The 23,100-nt window shown below is 39.3% G+C and overlaps 1 protein-coding gene across 1 annotated transcript in view; it reads right to left on the bottom strand.

Annotated features, from left to right (window-relative positions):
- The window catches only part of AGK (acylglycerol kinase), a 34,519-nt gene extending 15,248 nt beyond the window's left edge, over nucleotides 1–19,271 (bottom strand). The window contains exons 1-7 of the mRNA XM_062589883.1: nucleotides 19,148–19,271; nucleotides 10,484–10,523; nucleotides 7,455–7,534; nucleotides 6,170–6,245; nucleotides 4,694–4,786; nucleotides 3,650–3,682; nucleotides 1,548–1,642 (exon numbers count right to left, since the gene is read on the bottom strand). Coding sequence (XP_062445867.1) covers nucleotides 1,548–1,642; nucleotides 3,650–3,682; nucleotides 4,694–4,786; nucleotides 6,170–6,245; nucleotides 7,455–7,534; nucleotides 10,484–10,523; nucleotides 19,148–19,257 — 527 coding nt within the window. The 5' untranslated portion in view covers nucleotides 19,258–19,271. The remainder of the gene's footprint in view (nucleotides 1–1,547; nucleotides 1,643–3,649; nucleotides 3,683–4,693; nucleotides 4,787–6,169; nucleotides 6,246–7,454; nucleotides 7,535–10,483; nucleotides 10,524–19,147) is intronic.
- Between the last annotated feature and the right edge of the window lie 3,829 nt (nucleotides 19,272–23,100).

Here is a 23,100-nt window from a genome sequence, read left to right as displayed (position 1 = left end):
CTGACAGTAGCTACAGCTCCTCCTGATTTCATGCCATGGAATGTAGCTCTGAAGATTTTGTAACTAAAGTGTTCAAGTTCATAAGCAGGTCTCTGTGTTCTAGCCTTGAAGCCTTAACATCACTTTCTTATTTTTAAGTTGGGTAAAATTTAAATTCTACACTGTGCACATTTCCAGTGTCACAGACGGACAGGAAAAAAGTAATAAAAGAAAAACCAAAAATCCAAACAAAACCAAATGCAACTTTCTGATCGAGTCCAATTCCCAGTTGTATCAGCAGGAAATACTGCCTTTGGTTTCACTGGGTTAGAATAATGAGATAGAGAAAGAAGCTGTTCCTCCCTCAGCCCTTCGTTTCTCCTAAGTCTTACCTTTCTCTAAGACTTCACCAATTCCTAACTCCAAAGTAAGATCCAATCGTTCAGAAAAACCAAAGCCCAAATAAATATATTTTAAAAATATCACTACTGTACTTCGTAAGTCAAGCAATATTACTGGCGGGGGTTGTTAAGTAGCCTATTGACCAAATTTCTTTCAACTTCACCAATATCCTGCAGCCCTCACCTGCACAGTTCATTACCTGGGGACAAGAAGATCATTCATTTCAAATAGCTTCTTTACAACCCAAACTCGTATTACTATTTCAATCTTAGCTGTGGATTACTGCCTTGTCCATCTTGCTGAGTTTCAAAGCACTCTGGTGGTTTTAATGAAGGATGTTATCCTAGCTGGCTTGTGGGTTTTATGTATGATGGACGGCAGGAAGGGTTCCGTAAAGAAGAATGCTAATGAGATACTGGGAGAGCCAGGGTGAAGAGATTTCAGCAGCAAGGAAATATATTCATTGTTATGAGAAGACAGAAAGAAAACATTCAAAAGGAACAAAATGTGGGGAAAAGATTAATTGACTGACCTTTTTATTTCAGGAATGTACAAAACAATCTTACAACAAACTAAACTGCAGGCAACAAATATTGCCAGATTGGATCAGATCCAGGATGACAAGACAGATTCAGAATGTTGGATAGTTGCCAGCATCAGCCCCTTCACAGAGTACAGGGAGAAACCTTGCAGAAGTCAGTAAGGGGATCCAATCTCCTAAAGAGATTCTTGTATCCCTTACCATACTGGTGTATATCAGGTTATATGCAAACTGACGTCTAGAATTCTTAAACTGGAAGAGGGATGGGAAGAGGACTGGGGTTTATGGTTTGTCATATACTCGATACTGTATCTCTGACTGTTCCTAAGAAGCTTGATCCTTTTTATCTTTTTTGAATCATGCCAAACTCTTAACATCACATGATCACAGAGACATTAGCTACAGCAAATGATTTTGTGTTTTAATAATACAGATAGTTTGTTCTTTTAATTTTTATTCAGTTTTAGAAGTCATTAATTCAGGCAAGTCCAGAGAATCATCGGGTTCTGCCCAGAGACTACCAAGTCCAATGTAATCAAGTAGAAAAAGAAAGCATCAAACTACCTAAAAGCACTGCTCCTTGAAATCAAACAAAAGCCTCTTTTCAAAAACATATCATACTTACTGAACTTGGTTCATGCTCTCAGGGTAGAGTGTGTGGCTCAGAGTGCTGGTCTTTCCAAGCGGTATGAATCCTATAGGAATCTTACTGAAGGTAGCCTGGATGCATGAGGAGAGTAAATTAACATTTGTATCAGCTAAACGAAGCTTCCTGTGTGAAGACCACAGCTGTGTCTGATATCACTCCTCTGGCATTAAGCAGCCAGGCACTTCCTTAAATGAGGCAGTAATATGTAATGATTCAGAACATGGCATCTGAATCTCTGAACCCACCATTGCCAGCTGGTTACAAAGGGGCTCTCTGTAATCATTAAGTGCATTGTTATATGCAGGTTGGCAGATACGTACTAATGTATGGATTCTGTCAGCAATCTGCCATCTTTCTTAATTCTGATGGTGGCATCTGAAGTTCTGAATCTCACTTACCATTTCAGAAATCCCTCTTTGATAGAGTAACCTTGCATGGCAAAGAGATTTTCTCAGTTAAGCAAAGGAAATTAATTGATTCTTCTAGCATCTGAATAATGAAGCAGCAGAAGGTCTAATTTTTGGAAGTCACTGACCATGCTATTTTTTCTATCACAGTTCAGCAAAGGAGCTTGTTGAAGGAGAAAGTTATTATACCATACCTCCTAATAAACTGTGCTTTTTGAAGCATGTCAGCAAATCAATGTAAACTACTGTATATCACAATGTACCATCTCCCTTCTGGGTGCTACTACTAGCAACACCATGATATTATCAATGTAAACTACTGTAATCACAATGTACCATCTCCCTTCTGGGTGCTACTACTGGCAGCACCATGATACTGCAAATCCATGCTGGCTAAACAATATTCCTCTCACCTCACGCCTACCTACTCCTCCTTGCTACCTCTCTATATTCTTCCTTGCTACCACCTATATGTCAATTCATCTCAAACATCCTTCTTTCATTCTCTTCAGAATTGTTTTATAGCTTGCAAAAGACAGGCCATTTGCAGCTCATGTAGTCATGCTCTGCTCCCTTGGCTACTAGGAACAGCATCTCCAGAACACTTCGCACAGGCTCTTCTTATTCAGACAAAGTGGTAAGACCCACCCAAATAAAAGGTGCGAGCAGAGCACAAAGTGAGGGGGCCAAACTGCAGTTCCTTATTTCCAGGACAGAGCGATATAAAAGACAAGAATTCTCTGGCCAAAGACAGTATGTGAGACAGCAGCAATACTACAGTGCGGTATCCCATCCAAAACAGTGCTGTATATAGAACTTCAACTGCAAACGCTACTGCAGCTCATGGCAAACTACATCCGGACAATAAAACCTACAATACTTTTCTTCCAGGCTCTTTAGATTATAAAGGTTTTATGTGCCAACTATAATAATATTAAATTTTAAAAAATGTATTTCTCTGAACTGATACAGCTAGTGCCCTTTTAAAAATACTGGCTTGATTACAGAGTTTCTCTTGTCACATTCAAACAAAGCAACTGCCTAAACAGATACAATTCTAGCTGCCAAGGATATCATCATATTCGTGTCTAGATCATTTAACTGAGTTTCTGCCACAAGGTTTTGGGAACACTGTCCTCCCTCTTTAAAAAGAAAAATCTCTCATTTCCAGTATAAGTATTCCACCTTGAGAAGGTAAGATTCGCTTTCTGCAATCATCTACATAGATAGATATTCACAGCTTGAAAAAAATGGCAAACAATCATAAAGCAATAGGAGGACAGTCGTAACTGAATCCAGTTTCAGGCTTACACAAACACAGGAAAACAAGTATTTTGCCCAATGCTTCTGCCAAACAAAACAGCATACACAGCTGGTCCACGGGTCTTTGAAAGTTGTGCATCTGGCTTCTCAACAATCCCTGCTCTGCAGCTGGAAACTTCCCAAAGCCTTGGCTTGGGAGCCATTGCACCCCCTGAGAAAGGGAATGAACACCAATGTGAAAAACTGCAGGACACTAGCGTGGCTGACTCTTTATGCAGAAAGCTGGCATGGGATTACTAAGCAACAGTATCTGTAGGAGACAGCTGGGCCAAGAGAGCACAACGAGTGCCTGAGATACACCCCTAAAAAATAAGCAAACAAAAATTTAAAAATCACAGACTTCCTTACCTCATCTGCTCTGCGGAGAAGTCCAGTTATGACCTAATAAATAAATAAAATAAATAAAATAAAAATCCCAAAACACAAAAACAGCTGAAATGCTCAGCTTTGCGAATTTTGTTTTACAGTTACAGTAGAAAACTATGAAAATCATACACTTATCTGCTCTTCAGAAAAGACTTATGAAATATCTACTTTCATGGAATATGCTATCTCTTGCTGCTCACATAAGAAAGGATGCACGTTCAGTGTGCTAAAATGATGGAAAAAGCAGGGTTCTGAGTGTACAGGCACCACAACCAATGCCAGCATAAACAGTCTAACATTGAATAGACCCAGATGGCTTTGCATAATGCAACAATAGCATTGCTCAGTGTGGAACTAACAGTAATCAATTCTAAGGCCAAGAGAAACTAGCAGATATACTTTGACCACTTTCTCTTAAAGCCACTGCATTTCATTTAGCCATTCCCTTATAAAGCCAGTAGTTAGCATTTCTAGACATGTTTTAATAAAATACAGCTTGTGTTGAAAGAGAGATTATCCCCCCTAGTACTACTGGTAGTTTGCTCCTGTGATTAACTGTCCTCATAATAGGCATTTATTGAACATACACCATTCTTTGTTATCATTCTCACATAATTTTTAAATTATTTGACTCCCATTTAGCAAAATACGCATTCCTCCTGGGGGTACAGATAGGCTAGGAATTAACTTTGAAAATTAAACCATTACAGCTACACTACATAAAAAGAGAAAGTTGGAAACATGTCTCCCCAGATAACTTTGTTGCTGCAGAATAAAATTCTAAAAGGCAGTTATGTCAAACACTCCTGCTCTCTTCCTGTCCTCCCATGGTCACTTTTAGCCTAATGACACCTGCCAGAGTTTTCCTACCCCAGAAAATTATAGCATTGACTGAAAACACAGATGCCGAAATGGGTAAGTCACCAGTGAGAACTGCTGTGAGGTTGTCACATTACACAGACTCAGTCTTCTCACCCTTAGCCTGACTACTACTCTCAAGAAACCAGGAGAGAGCGCCTACAGTACCTCTTGTACCGTGCCATCCCCTCCTGCAATAATGATCAGATCTGTATTTTCCATGAGTTCCAGCAGCTTTTTTGCTTGTCCTTCATAATCAGTCTGAAGAAACAGAAACCCATATATGAGAATTCAGGTGACCATTTCTAAGATTTCTCTTCTATAGAAAGAAAAGAGTCATCTAACCATTTACTTAATACTACTTCTCACATAGTACCGAGTACTCTGCATGTCTTGCATTATACTCACTGAAATCTCTTCAGCTTATGAAGCAAGTCTACTGCTTAAAAGAATATAAGCAAGGAAGCACATACACACAAAGCGTAAGTGAAACATCACAGTAAACCTCATTCAATAGATTTAGAATGTCCCAGCAATAATCAAACTTTCATATACTTTTATATTTAAATAAAACACAAGCAAATATTGGCACGCTCTTGCAGGAAAAATCCTATCATCATTAACAGCCAAAGAGGTCCTGATCATGGCATTGTCTCTTCTGAAAGACAGAATCAAATGCAGAAAAAGGTTGCTGCTCAGTGGCAGGTTAGCAGAGCCCACAGTTGCAGAAAAGACTTTACTGACTTACCAAACCATCAAAACTATTTTCTGCAAAACCAATCTTTTTTTCACGGATGTGCCAGTTACCGGCCCAGTCCTGTTTTAATAACTTGCCAGGTCGGAAGCTACAAAGTATCAGTTCAAAGTTTTCAAGAATAAATTTTTCTCTTAGGGTGAGGATTTCTTAGGACTAAATATTTTTAATGAACAGAGAATTGCATTAATAAAAACAGGAGTTTAACACTAAACAAAGCCTCACCAAGACGACTCCAAGATAGACAGATATTTATTAGTTATCGCCAGGACATAATGACTGCTAAACAATCAACATATCATAGCCTCAAACACCTTCAAAGAGATCGGAATTCCTTCATGTTTACTTTTTGTTCTCTTTCCAAGAAAAACGTCTCTGCAAATTCATACCATTTATACCTCAAGTTCTGCTTTCCTGATGGGAATGTTAAATTACTCGGTGATATGCTGAAATATTTTTAATGTGAAAACAAAAGATTTATAAATTAATCTGAAGAGTTCCACAGCATGTCCAAGTTCTTCACTTCTGAATTCAGCAAGCTCAAGAAGAACTGACAATTTCAAGAGCAAAGTCCATGCACAACCAGCCAGTACCCATATATTTAGAGATATCCCTATCTGATAGTTACAGAAGAGCTGCCATAAAAACATATACACATATACACACACCATTTTAGTTGAAATTTAAACTCTGTATACAGTCTCCAAATTAACTCTCAATTAAAAGAAAAAGATTAAGTACCAGTTTAAAATTTCCATATTTATTTCCTCCAACCAGACGCCTACAGACAACTGAGATTTTCAAATGCATCCAAAATTTAATTGTACAGAAGAGAAAGCATAGCAGACTATACAATACATATGTTTGTGTGACATAACCTCAGTTCTTACCTTAACCACAGTTATATCCAAGCCCGATAAGTGTAAAATTGGAGCAGCATTCTTTTCAAAAAGGGTCCTGGCTTTGCTAGAAGAAATAGAGGAAGATCTATTTAATCAGTCTAGCGACTAAAAAATTAAAAATGAAGGAAACATATGAATAAGAAATCTAGTTAAGAAAAGAACATACAATTTACATAATAAGTAAGCCTGTCAGTCAGGAAAGATGAGAATTGGTTTGGTTGAAACGTATTAATTTTCTAGACTTATACTTCAGATATGTCAGCTTTTTGTTCCAGTTTTAATAAATGCAGAAGAGGTTATCTAACCTTCTCCAAAAATAATTTTAAACAAAATCAAAACGAGATCTGCAGAAAGAAATTTATTAGAAAATTAATTTGTTACAGAGCACTAGGCTTTAAAACCACAAGGACACCAATCTAGCTTTTCAGAAAGAATTTTTAAGAAAATACTTTTACATACTATTAAGTTCAGAAGCAAAATTTTACCTGACCTTCTTTTAAAGGACTTATGCATTTTATGCCAGTAACTGCGTACTAAAATAACTATGCCATTAATTATAAATTACTTACAACAAGCAGAAACACGAGACTAGAAGTCGGGGATTTTAATTTAATAGCTCTATGCATTTTTCAGCCATAGGTGTTCAGAACAAAAACATGCAAGTCCACGCATTTCCATGTCAGATAAATCATTCTCCTGATACTGCTACTGAAACCCTACAGAGATAAAACTGATAAGGGGCTTAGTTGATCAGCAGAAACAGACAGGTATCATATCCAAGATGACTGTTTTTCTGCTAATGCATATGCAAAAAAAGGCAGCCAACCCTGCCTAGGAGTTTTGTTCTGTGCTGATATTTAGCCTCTTGGGTTGCAAGCACATCCCCTGCAAGGGCAGGTTTACACCTGAAATAAGATCACTGTTGGCTAACTTCAGCCCTTGAGGAAATCAAGGCCATGCTCTAATTCTATAGTCTTTGGGAGGAAAACAGGTGTCACATAGAAAAGCAGTGATGAAGGTTCTAACACAAGATAAAGGAAAACCTTTAAAAAAATGATTTGGAACTCTTTTCAACTCAAGCATCCACTTCTATTTCTCAACCCACTATTTTTTGGTCAATTAAAATTTTGTAATAGTTCTATAGTACCAGCTTGGCATCACAGGAAGGCAAAAAAGGAGCTAAAAAGTTTGTCTGTTTTTTTATAGTGAATGGCAAATTCGAAATACAGGAAAGAGTGTCTCACATAGGAGTGTAGGGGATGGGGAATCTTACCCTTTGCAAGCTGCTGGGTTCAGGAACACTGTTGCTTTCTTCACTGGCATACTCGAAGGAATCAGCTGGTTGCCAAAAGCCTAAGAGAAAAAGAAGAATGGAGTTCAGTCTTCTCTTCTAAGCATGTTGGTAAAACACTTCAAAATAATGAATTCCCACAAATGTCAGTGGGCTTCAATCCTCATGACAATCAAATGATAAATGACTTCCATCTCCCATCATTGTACACGTCTCCTGTTCAGGGATCATTACACTGAGCAACAGCTAATATCATCGCTAAACGGAACCTTGACCTCATCTTTATGATTCACTACCATTTCTTTTACGTCAACCCCTAATCTTCTGCCATGAACAGAGATACAGGAAACTATTCTTGATTCTAAAGTTACTTGATTTTCCTTCCTTACGTAATTCTGATACATCTGTTTCTCACCTTTTTTGGACATCTTTTTCCACATCTGCCATTCATTTCTTATCTCTCTTTTGCCCACTTTTGTATTTTCTATGCTTATGTTTGAAGATAAGAAAGAACCATCATCAGAGAATGAGCAAGCCTGACCAACGAGCAAGCTCACTGTTTTTCAGAAACCTTTCCTTCCTACTGTTTTCCTAAAACAATTAAGGAATTCCTCTTCAATATCTAATCCAATTTTGAGTAGGTGCCTTTTAAGTTATTTGGGAGTAACTTCATGCACTTTTGGACATTCTAGCAAGTTTTACACATTTCCATAGCTTTTCCACACAGAAAGAGGCAAGAAAAGGCAAGGCTTCCACATGGTACTTCCCCCTCTGTAAAACTCTCTTACCTCACCTAAAGGCATCCCCACTACCACACCAAATCAACCTGTTTTTATGAGCACAAGGACGACAACGTCTTCAGAAGTACCATCCAGAAGCCCCCAAAATAAAGCAGGATCAAGAGACTACTGCACTAAACCCAAGACAAAGAGACAACTGTCCACATCTTCTTTTCGCTTTATCTTGAAAGTCAATCCTCTGGCAGGAATTTTCATACTGAAGAAGGCGGATGCTGTACACAAAGCACATTAGACTGTAGTGATCACTGGCTGTTCAAAGCTGAGATGAATTCCACTTGACACTTTGCTGAGGAAATTTCTATTAAAATAAGTATGCAGCTGGATATGTACCTTAAAACATTCAAAATTCTTCTTCAAGAAAAGAAAAAGGATGAGAAAAGTTGCTGAAGGCAAAAGAATGGTCAAAGAAAGAGGAAGAAATCAATAGCTCTTTAGCTTTAGTCAAAAAACAGCTGAAAAAACCCCACTGATTTATTTTATTGCAACTGTTGAAGAGGGAGAATCAAGAAACATAGAGACTTCATTAATACTCCTCTGGCATGTTACAGCTGGTAGAAACAATGAAATACTCACTTGGGTGGGTACAATGTGATGTATTTGCTTACTCTAAACAACCAACCTACCAAGGCTCATACTCATAAACAATTTATGAGTAATGACATCATCATGTCTTTATGGTATATACTTCGGTATTTATGTTATATATAGGGGTATTATTTCTAAAGCAAATTCTAATTTTTAAGACAGGAAATTTAAAAAATGCACAATTCTAGAAATTGTTTTAATAACTTTTTTTTTTTTAAATGTTCAGATGGAACTTCTGTATTTCATTTTGTGCCCATTACTTCTCATCTTGTCCTGGGCACCACTGAAAAGAGTCTAGCTCTGTCTTCTTTACATCATCCCCCCCATTTATACACATTGATAAAACCTCCTTGACCAAATAGATACCAAGGTACTAACTGCTATTTATTGGTGATACAAAGAACTTCTATCACCTTGATATCTAAGCAGTGAAAATCAATACAGAAAACAAAAGTCAAGAACAACTGACATTATCAATTGGAATTCCATCTGACTCTGAAGGTATGATTTATGAAAAAGGTCTTTCTTTTTCTTCCATGAGATTTGAGCTTTGTTGTATCAATTCTGAGAAGAAGCTCCACAGCCCAGAGCAATTTGCTGTGAACATCTTTCCCTCAACATTTGGCAGGCTAAAATTGGGATTTTTCAGGTGCATTACAGTTATAAAGCAGGGAAATCTCAAGCAAGATTCTTTAATGAAAAAAAAATTTTAACTTTTTGTTTTAGATCCTAGTACATAGCAGTGTATCACACCTGCAAAACCTCTAAGTTTTGGCAGGGAGAAGCAGGTTTAGAAAGACACATTTGCAGGAGGCAGAAAGACTTAAAATCCTATACTGTATCAATGAAGTAATCAGCAGAGTTAATGGTATCTGTGCTAAGATGTAATTATGAACTGCAGCCCCTGCACCAATAAAGAATGCTTATTAAGGGAAAGATTTATTTATGGGAATATTACAGTGGGGAAATTTGCCCACTGCTTGTTGCCCATGAAGACCACAAACTAGAAAAACAACAGCCAGTATCCTCAGAGAACAACTAGGCCTCCCTCTCTCAGAACATTAGTTTTCTTGCCAGTAATCAGAGACTGAATGATCTCCATTTAGTTCCCAGTGCATAGGTCTCAAAAATGCTAGGTCAGTCCTCATGCTTAGTTTCTTTGACAAAGGCACTCTAGATTGACGGCAAAAGGGTAAGGTCTCTCCAGCTCAGCATTAATGTGAAGCAGCTTGCACTACCTTTGCACATACTGCATCCATTATGGTGGATCTGATGTTTCAATCTTCAGTCACGTCAACAAATCACCTTTCAACCAGAACTTTACAGGCACAGAGTAATTAACCTGCAGAACTGAAGGATGAGGTAGCTGGAGCAGTAACTAAGATCACCCTAATGATACCACTGCACGGTCCATGGCAGCAGCAGAGCCAGAACTTTACAGGTACAGTACCCCAGCTGGTGGCTGGCGGTGTTGTCCACCGGCTGGCACTTTAGCAAAGGAACACAGATGGCATCATTACAAAGCTTGTCACGTAGAGAGGGCCTGCTGGGAACATCTCAGGAGCCCTGCACAACCAAGATAAGGGGGGGAGGTTAATCTAATTTTATCACTTTAAATGCTATTACCTGGGCTTCTTGGCATGCAGCTCTTCGTAGCAGGTTATCACTATTAGGCAAGACAAAATAGAGAGTGGATATTAGGCAGAGTAAGTTTAAAACAAATTGCTCATTTTTCAAAAGTAGGTGCATTCCTTTCTTATATACGCTTCGACAGCCCTGAGATTAAAAAAACAAGGTTAAGACCTATTTAACATATTTTCAAAGATAAAACACACCCACTGAAGCACATATGCATAAAATTTTTCAGCATGTGCGTACAAATACCCTTTATATTGTAAAGTAGAAAACACAGTGTTTCAAGTGTGCTAAGATTACATAAGCTATAAGACACTATATAACTGTGACCTTTTTAAAATTGCCACATAACTGTACTCAAGATCTAAGCTTTTTTAAAAATGTTAAAACTGCCTGTTATTTACACTGAAGCTACTTAATGTTCTGGCAGTATAGAAAGGATTTACAGTAGCCTCAAGTGTAACTTACATGGACTTAAATCTCTGTGTGTTACAAATGTAAGCTCCCTTCTCCATTGGTTTGTGAGCTGAAGTCAAATTAACACAGCACCTACCACCCACCTAGATCTGAAGATGGTGTAAAGCAGTAACTCAAGAGAGGTGAGAATCACTCAACCCCCCTCAGTTAAGATTAAAAGTAAATAAGAAAATACCAGTATTGGAGATGCTGCAGAATATCATTAAAAAAAAAAAAAAAAGAAGAAGAAGAAGAAGAAAAGCTTTCCAGATTACTATTTGTTCTTATTGTTCTTATCATTGCTGATGTATAGCATTAGCAAGGCAGCAGGAAGGGCACAGCTGACAAATCAACTGGAGACAGAACTACTGAGCAAGAATCAAAATCCAGTTCTTTCTCAGACCAAAAGAAGTCCTATTGGGTCTCACAGACAAGAAAAGGAACGTCACTCTGCAACGCCAAAAATTCTACCTGTCCTCTAACTACCAAAGCTACTTCCCACTCCTTGCTAAAATTGAAAAAAATACATCAACTTACCCTTGGCAATTCCTGGTAAGACAGTACATTACCGTCACAAAAGTCTCCGATACAATTAAAAAAGGTATAGTCAGCATAATATACTCCAAAATTAATAAAACAATGCAAATCAATTGTCTAGGAAAGCAGCATAAACTTAATACTTGCTCTTTAAAACCTCTGCAATAAGTCATTTGTATTAAGAACCAGAAATACTACTTACAGGAGAGACAGGTGTTTTTAATTGCTGTAATTTTAGGAAAGAGTACTGGTTAAAATAACTCTCCTTATGAAAAGGTTTGCATATCAAGCTAGGTACAATTTCCACAGCTAATTCCAGCTCAGTTAAGGCCGCATTATAGGCTAACAAGCCCACATTGTACTAATTAGAAGTTCTTATATAGTGACTTTATTTTTTCTCCTTGTGACTACATGTGGACAGAGCAAATGCTCAGCAATTGCAATTTTGATATGTACTGCTGAACTATTATGGGGTATTGAAGAAACCTCACTATCACTTGATGGCTGCACAGGACCACAGCTGTTGCATATGAGAATTGCTGTCCTAACCTTATTACCAACTTTTAGCCAAATCCATGTTATCCGTTTATTTTACATTGACGCTGTTTTGTTCCGAGATCAAACTGGGTCACATTGTCAGCCAGCAATGTTTTCATGGAACCTGCAACCTTATGCTCTAGTGTTAATCACTTTTAAAATTGAGTCCAGGGCAATTTTTCAAATGTAAGCAAAAGAGATTGTGCTGTCTGCCCCAACCTGCAAAGATCCTCAATGCAACAGTCAAGGACGCAAGCTTGTTTCAGCTCAGTGGAGTGAGCTGAACCACAAAAACCAGGCTTGGTAGTTCAGAGGTCACTTTCAGCTTATTTTCTTCTGCACTAAAGCACTTAGAGAAAGAAGAACGTCCAGTCTGAGGCACTTCATTCTGGTGTCAAAAGGAAAGGTTTAGGTTCTCAAACTATAAGAACCACACACTGTCCAGTAATTTACAGATGACTTACTTTTCTCTCCAGTAAAACACCACGCACGGAATCGCAGGCCATCCTAGCCACATTCACAGGCTTCCCATTGATTCCATAGGAAATATACTGTTTTAAGTTTAGTTGAAGAATTTCAGATTAGCAGAAAATCTTCTTTCCTTAACATGTTATTTAAATGGCCAACTATCTTAAAAAAAAAAAAAAAAAAAAAGGCAGAAATAGACATACAGGTGAGAACACCACTCCTTCTGTATTACAATTCTTGCCTTTGTTTACCCTATGTGGTGACCTGGAATCCCACAAGTGAGTTTGTGAGCTTGCAAGGCCTTTGCAGGTCTAGGTCAAACTAACTATTAAATACAGCTACAAAAATATTAAAAATAACAAAAAGTAACATTTTTAGTCTTCTGCCTCAATATATATTAGATTATTTGTCTGCTTATCTGCTCCAAGAATAAAAGAGACTTTAATGAGAAAGATAAAATTTTGCTTTTTTATATATATATTTTATTGACTAGCAATACAGAGAAACAAAGCAGTATCAGTAACACTTCAACACGAGAAGGCAGAGGAAAATTACAGATCAAGTTACTGTACTGCCTGAAAGAACACACGAAGATTTCTTATGACTAGCATCATACCCAGAGCAAACTAAAAATCAGTTCTTACTTTACTTTTCCCTTAGGCCTATAGATACAACTTATGCCTTAAAGCAAACCAGATGTGCAATACAGCATCTACTGATCAATCCAGGCTGCTTTCCTGTTGTCAGAATCAACCATTACATGGCTTACAACTGGGCTAACAGAAAAAATTGGGAGGCAGAGGAAAGAGAAATAGGGTATAAGAAAACAACAACAGTCCAAGTTCTGTCACTAGGTTCAGCTTAAGACAAATCAGCAAAGATTTTAGGCAGTCTTGCAAGGTCTGCAGCCACCACAGCACAGAGCCCTCAGAGAACAGAGTAGGCAGGTATTTTATACTAACAAACCCTGGAAAATCATTTAGACACCTCAGTACATGTGTTGCAGTTCATTTCTTCTCTCTACTGAAATGAAATTGTTCTGATACTAAGCTCTTCCCATCGTCTTTACTCAAGTTGAAGAAACATAAAGGAGTCCATAAACATTTCATGCATGAAAGCTGCCTGAAGGCTCAGAACCCATAGAACAACTCAACACCAAACACAGGGCTATGCCAAAGTAACAAAAGAACATAGAAGGAAAGAGCGAACAACTGTCCAGAATTCATCACACAGCAGCTATACAAGAACATACGGGGCTGTCACAGTCCTGTATCTGTAAGGACTGCTTGAATTGTGGCTGTTCTGATTTATGTCTTCAACATCCCCACCACAGGACTGGTAACCATTGCTTCTGTCATAAGTGTTTTCAGCCAAAATCGGGAATTAACACTTGCACATAGAGATCTGCACAATTTAGTATGTATGCTTCTCCAGTTGAGAATGCATCCTCTTCACAAGTGCCAGCAGAAGTTGGGGCTGAAAGGATGATTCCCATGAAGAAAGCTTAATCATGGCAGCAATAAACACAACAAGCAGAAGACAGCAAACTCAGACTGAATAAGCTGTTTGAGGCCCATGGCAGCAGCAAGAGTCAGCCTATATCTTAAATCTAACCAAAGCAACTCTCCTAGAAGCAGCCATATTACAAACGTAGAGAGAAGTTCAGACATGAGATCCCATTTCCAAAAGGGTTATCAGCATTAAAGCTAAGACTACCAAGTACATCCAGGCAACAAGAAGCCTGAAAGTACTCAAGTTCGATGTATGGATCAAAACACACTGCCTTGTGAATATCCCAGAGGGGCGCTTGACTAAAGTTGTGCACATAGTACCAGTGCTCAAGAGCTATAACAGAACTCTTAAAAGAGAGCTTATGTTATCAAAGAGTATTTTGACCGCTTCCGATATAGCAAGACCACTCTCTGCTTGGTATAAGAATTTACTCCCAGCTTGATTTCAGAAAGACATGAGTCAAATCTTAGTTTGCATCAGCCCTCTCCAAAACTTAGAATCTATGCTTAACATTTTTGATGAAACTAGTAACAAAAAGTTGGTCACTCAGGAAGAGGTATGCAGAGAGGTGAAGTGAATTATCAGTTGGCAAATAGACAAAAACTAGCAATCAAATTACAGATAACAATGACATTCAGATAATTGGCACAGAGTCAAAGACCCATAAGCCTTTACAGTATTTTCTATGTATAAAGTCAACACTTTAATATACATAGCGTTAAGCTAAGCATCTGAGGGGTCCACTGCCTCCATACAACATAAAAGTCTCCATCTTGACATGGTGATGATCACCTAATCAACGGTAACAGTCTGGCCAAGTCCACAATCAGTTTAGCAGATGCTCAGCACACTGGAGAAGACTAAATTTCTGCTGATTTGACATAGCTGGTGACTCACTGCACCGTCTGGACATATAAACAGTAGCAACAGCTCTTTTCAGGAGAGATGATCCGGGACATGAGCTAAGAAAGTGAAAGGAGCTTCAAAAGAGCTCAAGTTTGGTGAAAATTTTCAAATAATCTTACGGTACCTTCTTGCTATTTTCTTTGTCAATTAAATAACATTTCAAGAAAAGGCTGAATTTGAATTTTATGCTATGACTACTTATATCAAGTAAGTCAATGAACACTACCAGCCACTCAACAGGAACACAGCCAGTATTAAGCTGAATGCCCTTTTTTCATCCTATTAGGAAAAAAAAAAAAAAAAAAAAAACTCCCAAAACAAGCTTATTACTTTATCTGTAATCACTCTCCCGTAAAGATACACACGACTTTAAACAGATTTATGCTATATAATTACATATAAAATTATACTGTGTATAAGCATATAGCATAGTATATTGAATTCAACTCCCTCATACTTGTAATACGATGTGCTAGACTAAATTCATGCTAATACATGAATTCACATAATCCACGGAAATTAAAAGGAGACAACCTCATATGTGACAACACTGAGTTCTTCTTTTACTTTTCCACTACTACAAGGCTATTCTCTACCCTGAATGCAGGAACTCAGATATTTTAAGCATATTATTTCATTAGAAGAGATTTAAAGTTCACCAAGGTTTTGTAAGAACAGCAATGGGGTTTTAGTGCCTTTACTGCACACATCAGCTTATATAAGAAAAACTTCTGCCACTTCCAGAACTGTCTCTTTTGAAGAGGCATGTCCCACTACACTACATATTCAGAATGCCTGAATTTCAAATGGAGAGAAGGGAGAATCAACACAAGGTTTCCTCTTTATTCTTCTCCTCACCTCAGAAAAACTTATTTTCAAATCAGTCAGTATTTGAACAAATGTCTCCAAAGATGAAAGATTAACACACTGATCACAGTGTAACCCAGTACTGCCTGTGATATGACTGGAAGGAGACACGTAGGTCCATTTTGCAACAGGAAAAGAGGCACAGGGAACAAGTCTGGAGAATGTAACATTCTCTTTGTCCAGATCTGCCTGTGTAGCATCCTCCAAAGTCATAAGCAAGTACTCAAGAACTATTCCGTCCCTTTGGACTTGTAGAGACTGACTTCAGAAGAGCTGCCTTTTATTTGCAGGAGAGGTTGTTATTTCCAGTAGGTCGACTGGAATCATCATATGGATGCATCATAGCTTCTACATCCGAAACAAGCATGAACCCTGAGAAGCCAAAAAAGCTAAATGATCTCTTTGAAAGAGTAATACATTAGAAAATCCACAAGGATGGAAAAGCCAAGGGCAGAGAGAAATCTTTCTTCAGCTACAAAGGAATGAGCAACACCTCAAACAGCTAATTCCTGCAACTCAGAGGCTAATCTGAATTGATGCCATGCTAAAGCAAGCCCTATCATCAGGAACTTCAGTAATTCCAGAAACTGAAGCACCAGGCTTCACTAAACCTTTAATCTGTTCTAAAAGGACAAATATAAGTCTAACCAAGTATGCCTCATGCATAGTAATTCAGCCTCAAATGTTGATAACAGCAAGCCTTACAGCTAACATGGCCTATATGTGGTTCTCTTATTAACCACTTAAAATGTTGCCTGGAGCAGTTAGTGCATGGGGCTAAAGGCACCTCTCATGCTGTCCAGCATAACTAGTATTAAAAAAAAAAAAAAAAAAAAAAAAAAAAAAATTGGGGATAGAGGGAACATAGGCGGGGGGGGGGGATCCACATTTCGAGGAAAAACAGAAGCTGCCAACAGAGATCCCTATTATCCAGCAGTCACAAGATAAAATCATCTCTAGGGGCTGGTGCGAAACCCTTTGTATTTTTGCACTCTTACCATTAGACTCTTCTGTAACTCCTTATTTTTCTATGCCCTGGCAGAAACAATCTTCCACAGAGATCAAGAAACAGCTAAACAGTTGTCATTTTATACAAACAGTATTTAAACCTCTGAAAATAGTACTTTATAGCAGTGCTTGAGGCTATATGAAATTACACAGAGCAGTCTGTCATCACGGGATTTCTTACTTTGCATCTCTTCGGCATCGTACAAAAATGCTGTGTTATCCTAACTGGATAAAAGGTGAAACTTAAGAATGGGGTATGTAAACATTTTATTTTTTTTACTTCATTTTCTGGGTTAAAGCACTGTGCCTACATTTGACATCAATAACCTTTGAGAACTTAAATTTAGATATCAAAAGTTCCTTCTTTTTTTTTGGCTTTCATATTTTCCTCTTCATTCATTTTTAGCTGACAGCATAAAACCTGTGGTAAGTTTCACTTTCTCCTTGATCCTTGACTTGTTTTCATAGGTCCTGCACAAAGGGAACTACACAGAAAATGAACACAACTGAAACCAACAGTATATAGGCGCATAAATTTATAGAAAGAACAGACAAAAAGCAGAGACTAGCTATGTCTGACACTGCTCCTATGTCTCCTCGAGTGACCATTCTGCATATGCACAATGAATAGATTTAGTCTTTTCCTTAATGTGCTATTTCAGTAGCTCTACAGTACCCAGGTCTGAAATGCACTTTGTTCGCTGCCATTAGTATCTGTGGCAAGAGAAGACCAATAAAGAGGCAACTTACATAAGCAGGGTACATGGGAAAATCAGAGGATGCTCTGACCTGCTAGTTAACCTCTTCTGTGAGTGCTCCTGAAGAATTTCTTCCTCCTTGTTTTGTATATAAATTTTTGGCTGTTAAGCTTAGTCTGGCTAAGAGATATCTAGAATGACAGAACTTCAAATAATTACTCAGATACATGTTGCTACTTTATCAAAGTTCAAGTCTTTAGAACCAAATTGGACGTAAGCTCAGAGATTCACTGAAACTACAGGAAGGCATCGAAAAAAATCAACTTATTTAGAACAGATACTTCTACTTACAACACAGCAGTATGCACCGCACTTCTTTCTGTGTTGGCCCTTACAGGCATATGCATGAAATCATGATCTGTTACTACCGTTTTTGCTTGCTTGAAGTAATTTTCCATCTTATCATAAACTGCCAGCAATTACTCAAAAAAAAAAAAAATGTCAGGATAATTTTTCGCTGTTTGCCTGCAGTCAGCTAAGCCTTAATGCTTCAGGTAGGAAGTAAGCAAGTAGAGCAGATGTATCATTCAAAACAAAGCTGATTTAATGCTAAAGTCCCCAGGCAAAAAGAGATAAACAAAGAAGGAAAGTATAACACACACCATAAGCAGATTTATTTTCCTAAGTTTTCCACTGAGGCTTTGGTAGTATTTTAATGTAAGCAGAAAAGCACACTGTTAAAAAATCCTGGCTTAACAATTAAAAAGACCCAAGGTAATGACAGAAGATACAATAGCAACGAACATTTTTAAAAAATTGACTACACTTGCATTTTGGTCAAGTATATTAACTCTAATCTTAAAGAACGGAGATTAAAATATAGGCCTAGCTATTTAGAAACAGTAAACTAGGATTTTAACTACTGTAAGGAGCATTTGGTCCACAGATAACAAATGCAGAAATGATACCCGGCTATCTAATGATTTATGTTACAATATAGTTACTGCAGTAATTGAGTTTCTTCCAGTTACCTTGGTGACAATAGCAGAGCACAGACACTACAGAAGTCTGCGCAACTGCTGCTGCATCTCAGAAGATGCAAACTCTCACACGACAAAAATCTGCCCATCTTCAGGAGACCTGACACCATAAAAACAATTGCAGACAGGAAAGCCCCTGGGCAGGTGACCACAATCCCATAATAACCTCCTTCTCTACATGAGGCTGGTTTCCATTCAGCTACTAGTGATTCGTATCAGTGGAGTCATCTGCACGTACAGGGCCTACATTTTCATTCATCATCATAATTTTGCTTAAAAGCAAGCAACCCAGTGACATACGTGTGGTTGACTTCATTTTTAAGTTAGAAGAGGAAAATCTTTCTCCTCCCCAGCTGACCCAAAGAAAGACTCAAGCTACTTTGACACAAAGTTTGTTTAAAGCTGCTCTGCCACTGCAGAGCCAACATCAGAAGCGACTAGAGGAATTTACGCCTTTACAGCACCGCGACTTGACGGAGCGGCCGCAGCAATCACCCCGAAGGGCTGCAGCTCCCCTTGCACCTCCCGCGGCCGCCGCATCCCCCCGGGGCCTCGGCGGGGGCGGGGGGCGGAGGCGCTCTACCCGCCCTTCCCCCGGCCCCCCGCCGCGGCCCGGCGGTAGTTACCGGTGCTTGCCATAGAGCCAGCTGCCCCCCCAGGAGAGCAGGCAGCCCCCAACCGCCGTTTTCTTCCAGTGGTTCCGCAGGGTCTTGAGGGCGCTCGCCACCCTGGCCATGGCGCCCTGCCCGCCCCTCCCCGCCTCGGCCGCCACGCGCGGCTCGCGGCGAACCGTTGCGCGGCGCCAACCGCCACGGGGCCGCGCGCCCGCTCCGGCTAGAAACGGTTCCCCCGGCGCTCGCGTTCCGCGCAGCAACGGTCCCACCCCACCCCGGCGCCGCCCGCCGTAGTTAAAACACCGAACTCCCTTTCTCCTCCTCCTCCTCCTCCCGGCCTGCCCCGGCGAGGCGTTAGGCCCGGGCCGGTTGGCAGGGGGTCGAGGTGACCCTGAAGTGTCCCTTAGCGGGTGACCGCTCGCCGCAGAGGGGCGTTTTGCCAGCCTGGCCACCCCACGCGCCCATGGTGGTGGTGGTGGTGTTTGCCCCAAATAGCTGCCAAGCTGCCTAATTCAGTTAAAACAAGGAAAAGTATTTTCCGACCCATGCTTCTGTCCTCGCAGCCTTGCTGTTGACTTGTCCTCTGACCCACCACACGACCCAAAGCCTTCGGCGTTGACCGCTTTCCTGGGCAAACCACCCTGCCAAAGGCACGGCAAAGCTGTGCTGTGCCTGGACGGTCAGGATGCGGAAGAATAAGTGGTAACACCGAGGATAAAACAGAGACTTCTGGGTGCTTGGACAGTGCAATTCAAGAAGTATTACTGGTGCATCAAGGAAAAAATGTAGAGCGTGGCTCAGCAAAAATGATACAGAAGGCAGAAACTTGGAAGAACACAGCCACCAGAAACAGAAGGAGCAGGTGACTTTCTGCATGGTAGAGGATGAAAGTCCTCTACTGCAGTTTTTTCACACCATTACAAATACCCAAGTTACAGGAAAATTGCAGAAAATATTTCTGAAGATTCAGCTAATTGAATCAAATGGAAAGTTGTGTAGGAAGGACTTGGGATTTGCTGTTTGAGCCCCACCAACTAGATGACCACATTCCGGGGGAGAAAAGGCTCCAACCATTCAAGGAATACTGACCATCCGTGCAAGGATTTCATACAGTGAAAAAAACAGAATGAATATCCTGCAAGGGAAAGGCACGGATGTGACAAAGTGACCAGACCTGACTTCATGACAGGAAAAGATTTGGACAATCCAGTGGTGACAGTCTGTACTAGCATTAATGCCATGGCTTCATGTGATGTTTCACAGATCACAAACAACCTCAGAGATTTCAGAAAAGTGGTGAATGGGAGGCCCGTGTGACTAATACTCAGAGAGATCCTTCCTGTGAGACAGACAGACAGATGGTAAATTGTTCAAGACGAACCATTGGCTAAATAATGGCGTAAGGAAGCATTCTGTTTCTCTAGGACACTGGCCCACTTTTGACGGGGACAAGGGCTTACATGCTTGGGATGACAAGGAAGCAGTCCGGAAGGGACCAGCTGGTCAGTGTAATACACTTACAGCCAGGCAGAATTTTTTTCTGAGAATGTTTTCTCCCTCTTGCAAAATGCCACTTTCATCAAAATCTGAGCATTTACAAAAATGTCAAAATCAATAAGATTAATTTTAGGTAAAAACTTCCTCAAACCCTTCTGCTTAATGATGTCAGAATTGGATGTGAGTAGTAACATAAGGGAGATAACTGAGGCCAAACTTGGGAGTCTGCGTGTGCAAAAGTAGGTTCTGCAAGAAATCAAGTTAACGTTATTAATGATAAGGAAAACAGATTAAAGCCTATGGATTGGTTTCCCTAGTGTGGTGGAGTTTTGTTTTGTTTTGTCAAGTAAAAGATTTGGGAGATTATTTTTCTAAGACAAAACATTATAAGATCGTCTGTGATGAATATTTTAGGCATACCCTTATCCAGTTAAATATTTGAGTTCATCTATACAGTGCATCTCAATGTGCTAAGTACATACACTTGATGTGCTACTGAATCCAGGTTCCGGTGGTGCAGAATGATTAAATGTCCCACTTTTTCTTTTGTATTGTCCTACTGCTTGTAAGAATTCAGGTGGTGTGGCCAATCGCTAACAGCAGCAGCAACAAATACTAGGACTCTCATCCTACTTTCCTTAGCTTATGAAAAGTATGCATGCTGATACATACTTTTCAAATTCAGTAATTCTCTTGAGGTGTCACAAATAATTTGCAAACATCTGTAACTTCTTCCTTCCCAAACAAATCTACAGAGTATAGCTGTGTTTATTAAGACTCCTTCCAAAGCTAGCTTGAATTTTTAAACTAAAGTCTTTTTAGTATCTGAATATATGTTCAAAGCAGTCAGAAAAATGCTTAAAAGTGTTAAGGGCCTGAATATCTCTGAGATAGCTGAATAGAAATTTACCTTAATTCATGTGCATGAAAACACATTTGAATTAGTATTAATGAGAAATTTTAGCCCAAATACTCATTGTCTTTCAGCATTCCTAGCAGAGTTTGGAATCATATCAGAATATTTTTTGTATATACTCAAGATAATGCATCAGTTAGAGATCTTTCTCTCTTTAGAGTGACCGCACATGGAAGGCTAAGGTCTAAGGTAGTATAAATCTGTTTACCTTAGTGATGTTGAGTGATGCTTTTCAGTACAATAAAGACATGGATGCAGTGGAGTGAGTCCAGTAAAGGGCCATTAAGATGATTACAGTTTCAAAGCATTTGATGTATGAGGGGAGAGCTGGGATGTTTTTAGTATGAGAAGGCTTAGGGGGATCTTACCAATGTGTATAAGAAGCTGATCTGGAAGGATTAAGGAAGATGGAGCCAAACTCTTCACTGTGGTATCCAGTGACAGGATGAGAGGCAATGGGCACAAATTGACAGAAACAAAATTCATTTTAAACATAAGAAAAAGTTTTTTTTTTTTTTTTTTTGATTGGAGGGTGGTCAAACATTGGAACAGGTTTTCCAGAGAGTTTGTGGAGTATCCATCCTTGGAGATATTCAAAAGCTGATTGGACATAGCCTTGAGCAACCTGCTTTGGTTGACCCTGCACTGAGCATGGAGGTTGCACTAGAAGATCTCCAAAGGTGCCTTCTAACCTCAATAACTCTCTGATTCTGTGATTTTATCTGAAGATTTGGCCTGAGAATTTTGAGATGACACTTTTTGAAGTGAACTGCCCTTAAAAGAAACACTGCATACCACAACAGATTGTGCACTTGTCTGATTATCTGGCTTTATTTACAATGTAGTGTCCATTCTGAAATCCCTCCTGGCAAACATTTATGTCCTAGTTTTTGGCTGTGGCCATCTGATCACCCTCAAGGTAGATCACACCTGCTGTGCTCCTGCATGTATCAGGTACTTCCTTTTTAGCCCTCCCATTTTTTTGCATGTCAAGTCAATTGAAGTGGGCATTAGAGTAGGTGCAATGGAGAGTGAGAGGGTAAAGGGCTGATCTTGTACATCCTCTGGATTATATACTGTAGTCATTTTTTTAAAGCCAAGCAAAACAATTATTACCTTTTTCAGAAAACTGTTCAGAGGAGACTGAAATAAATGTTTTGTTCTCTTGCTTACTAGATCGTTTGTGTAGAAGAAACCAGCATTCAAAAAGCTGGCCCAGAAATCTAACACTTGAGTTGGGATGTGTCACCTGAAATTATCACAAGTTGTCTGTGAATACAGGTCAGTGCCTCTCACTTATGCATATCTGACCCATTTTTGAAGGGCAATTTTTTGTCATTCTGTCAGCACCACCAATGCCAAGTCTGTTAGCAGAAGAAGCCCCAGATACGTGACTATGCCTCAGGGACTTACTTGTTTAGAACTTAAATAAAGTCACTTGCTTTACCAGCTGCCTATTTATTGAGTTCTTTTAGCCAAAAAATATGAGAGAAATGATAGAAAGTTTACTTATTTACTGCATGGCAATGCCCTACAGTTATACATAGATAAG

This window comes from Rhea pennata, chromosome 1 (genome assembly GCF_028389875.1).
Source record: "Rhea pennata isolate bPtePen1 chromosome 1, bPtePen1.pri, whole genome shotgun sequence".
NCBI lineage: Eukaryota > Metazoa > Chordata > Aves > Rheiformes > Rheidae > Rhea > Rhea pennata.
This window is presented reverse-complemented; position numbering and strand designations above follow the sequence as displayed.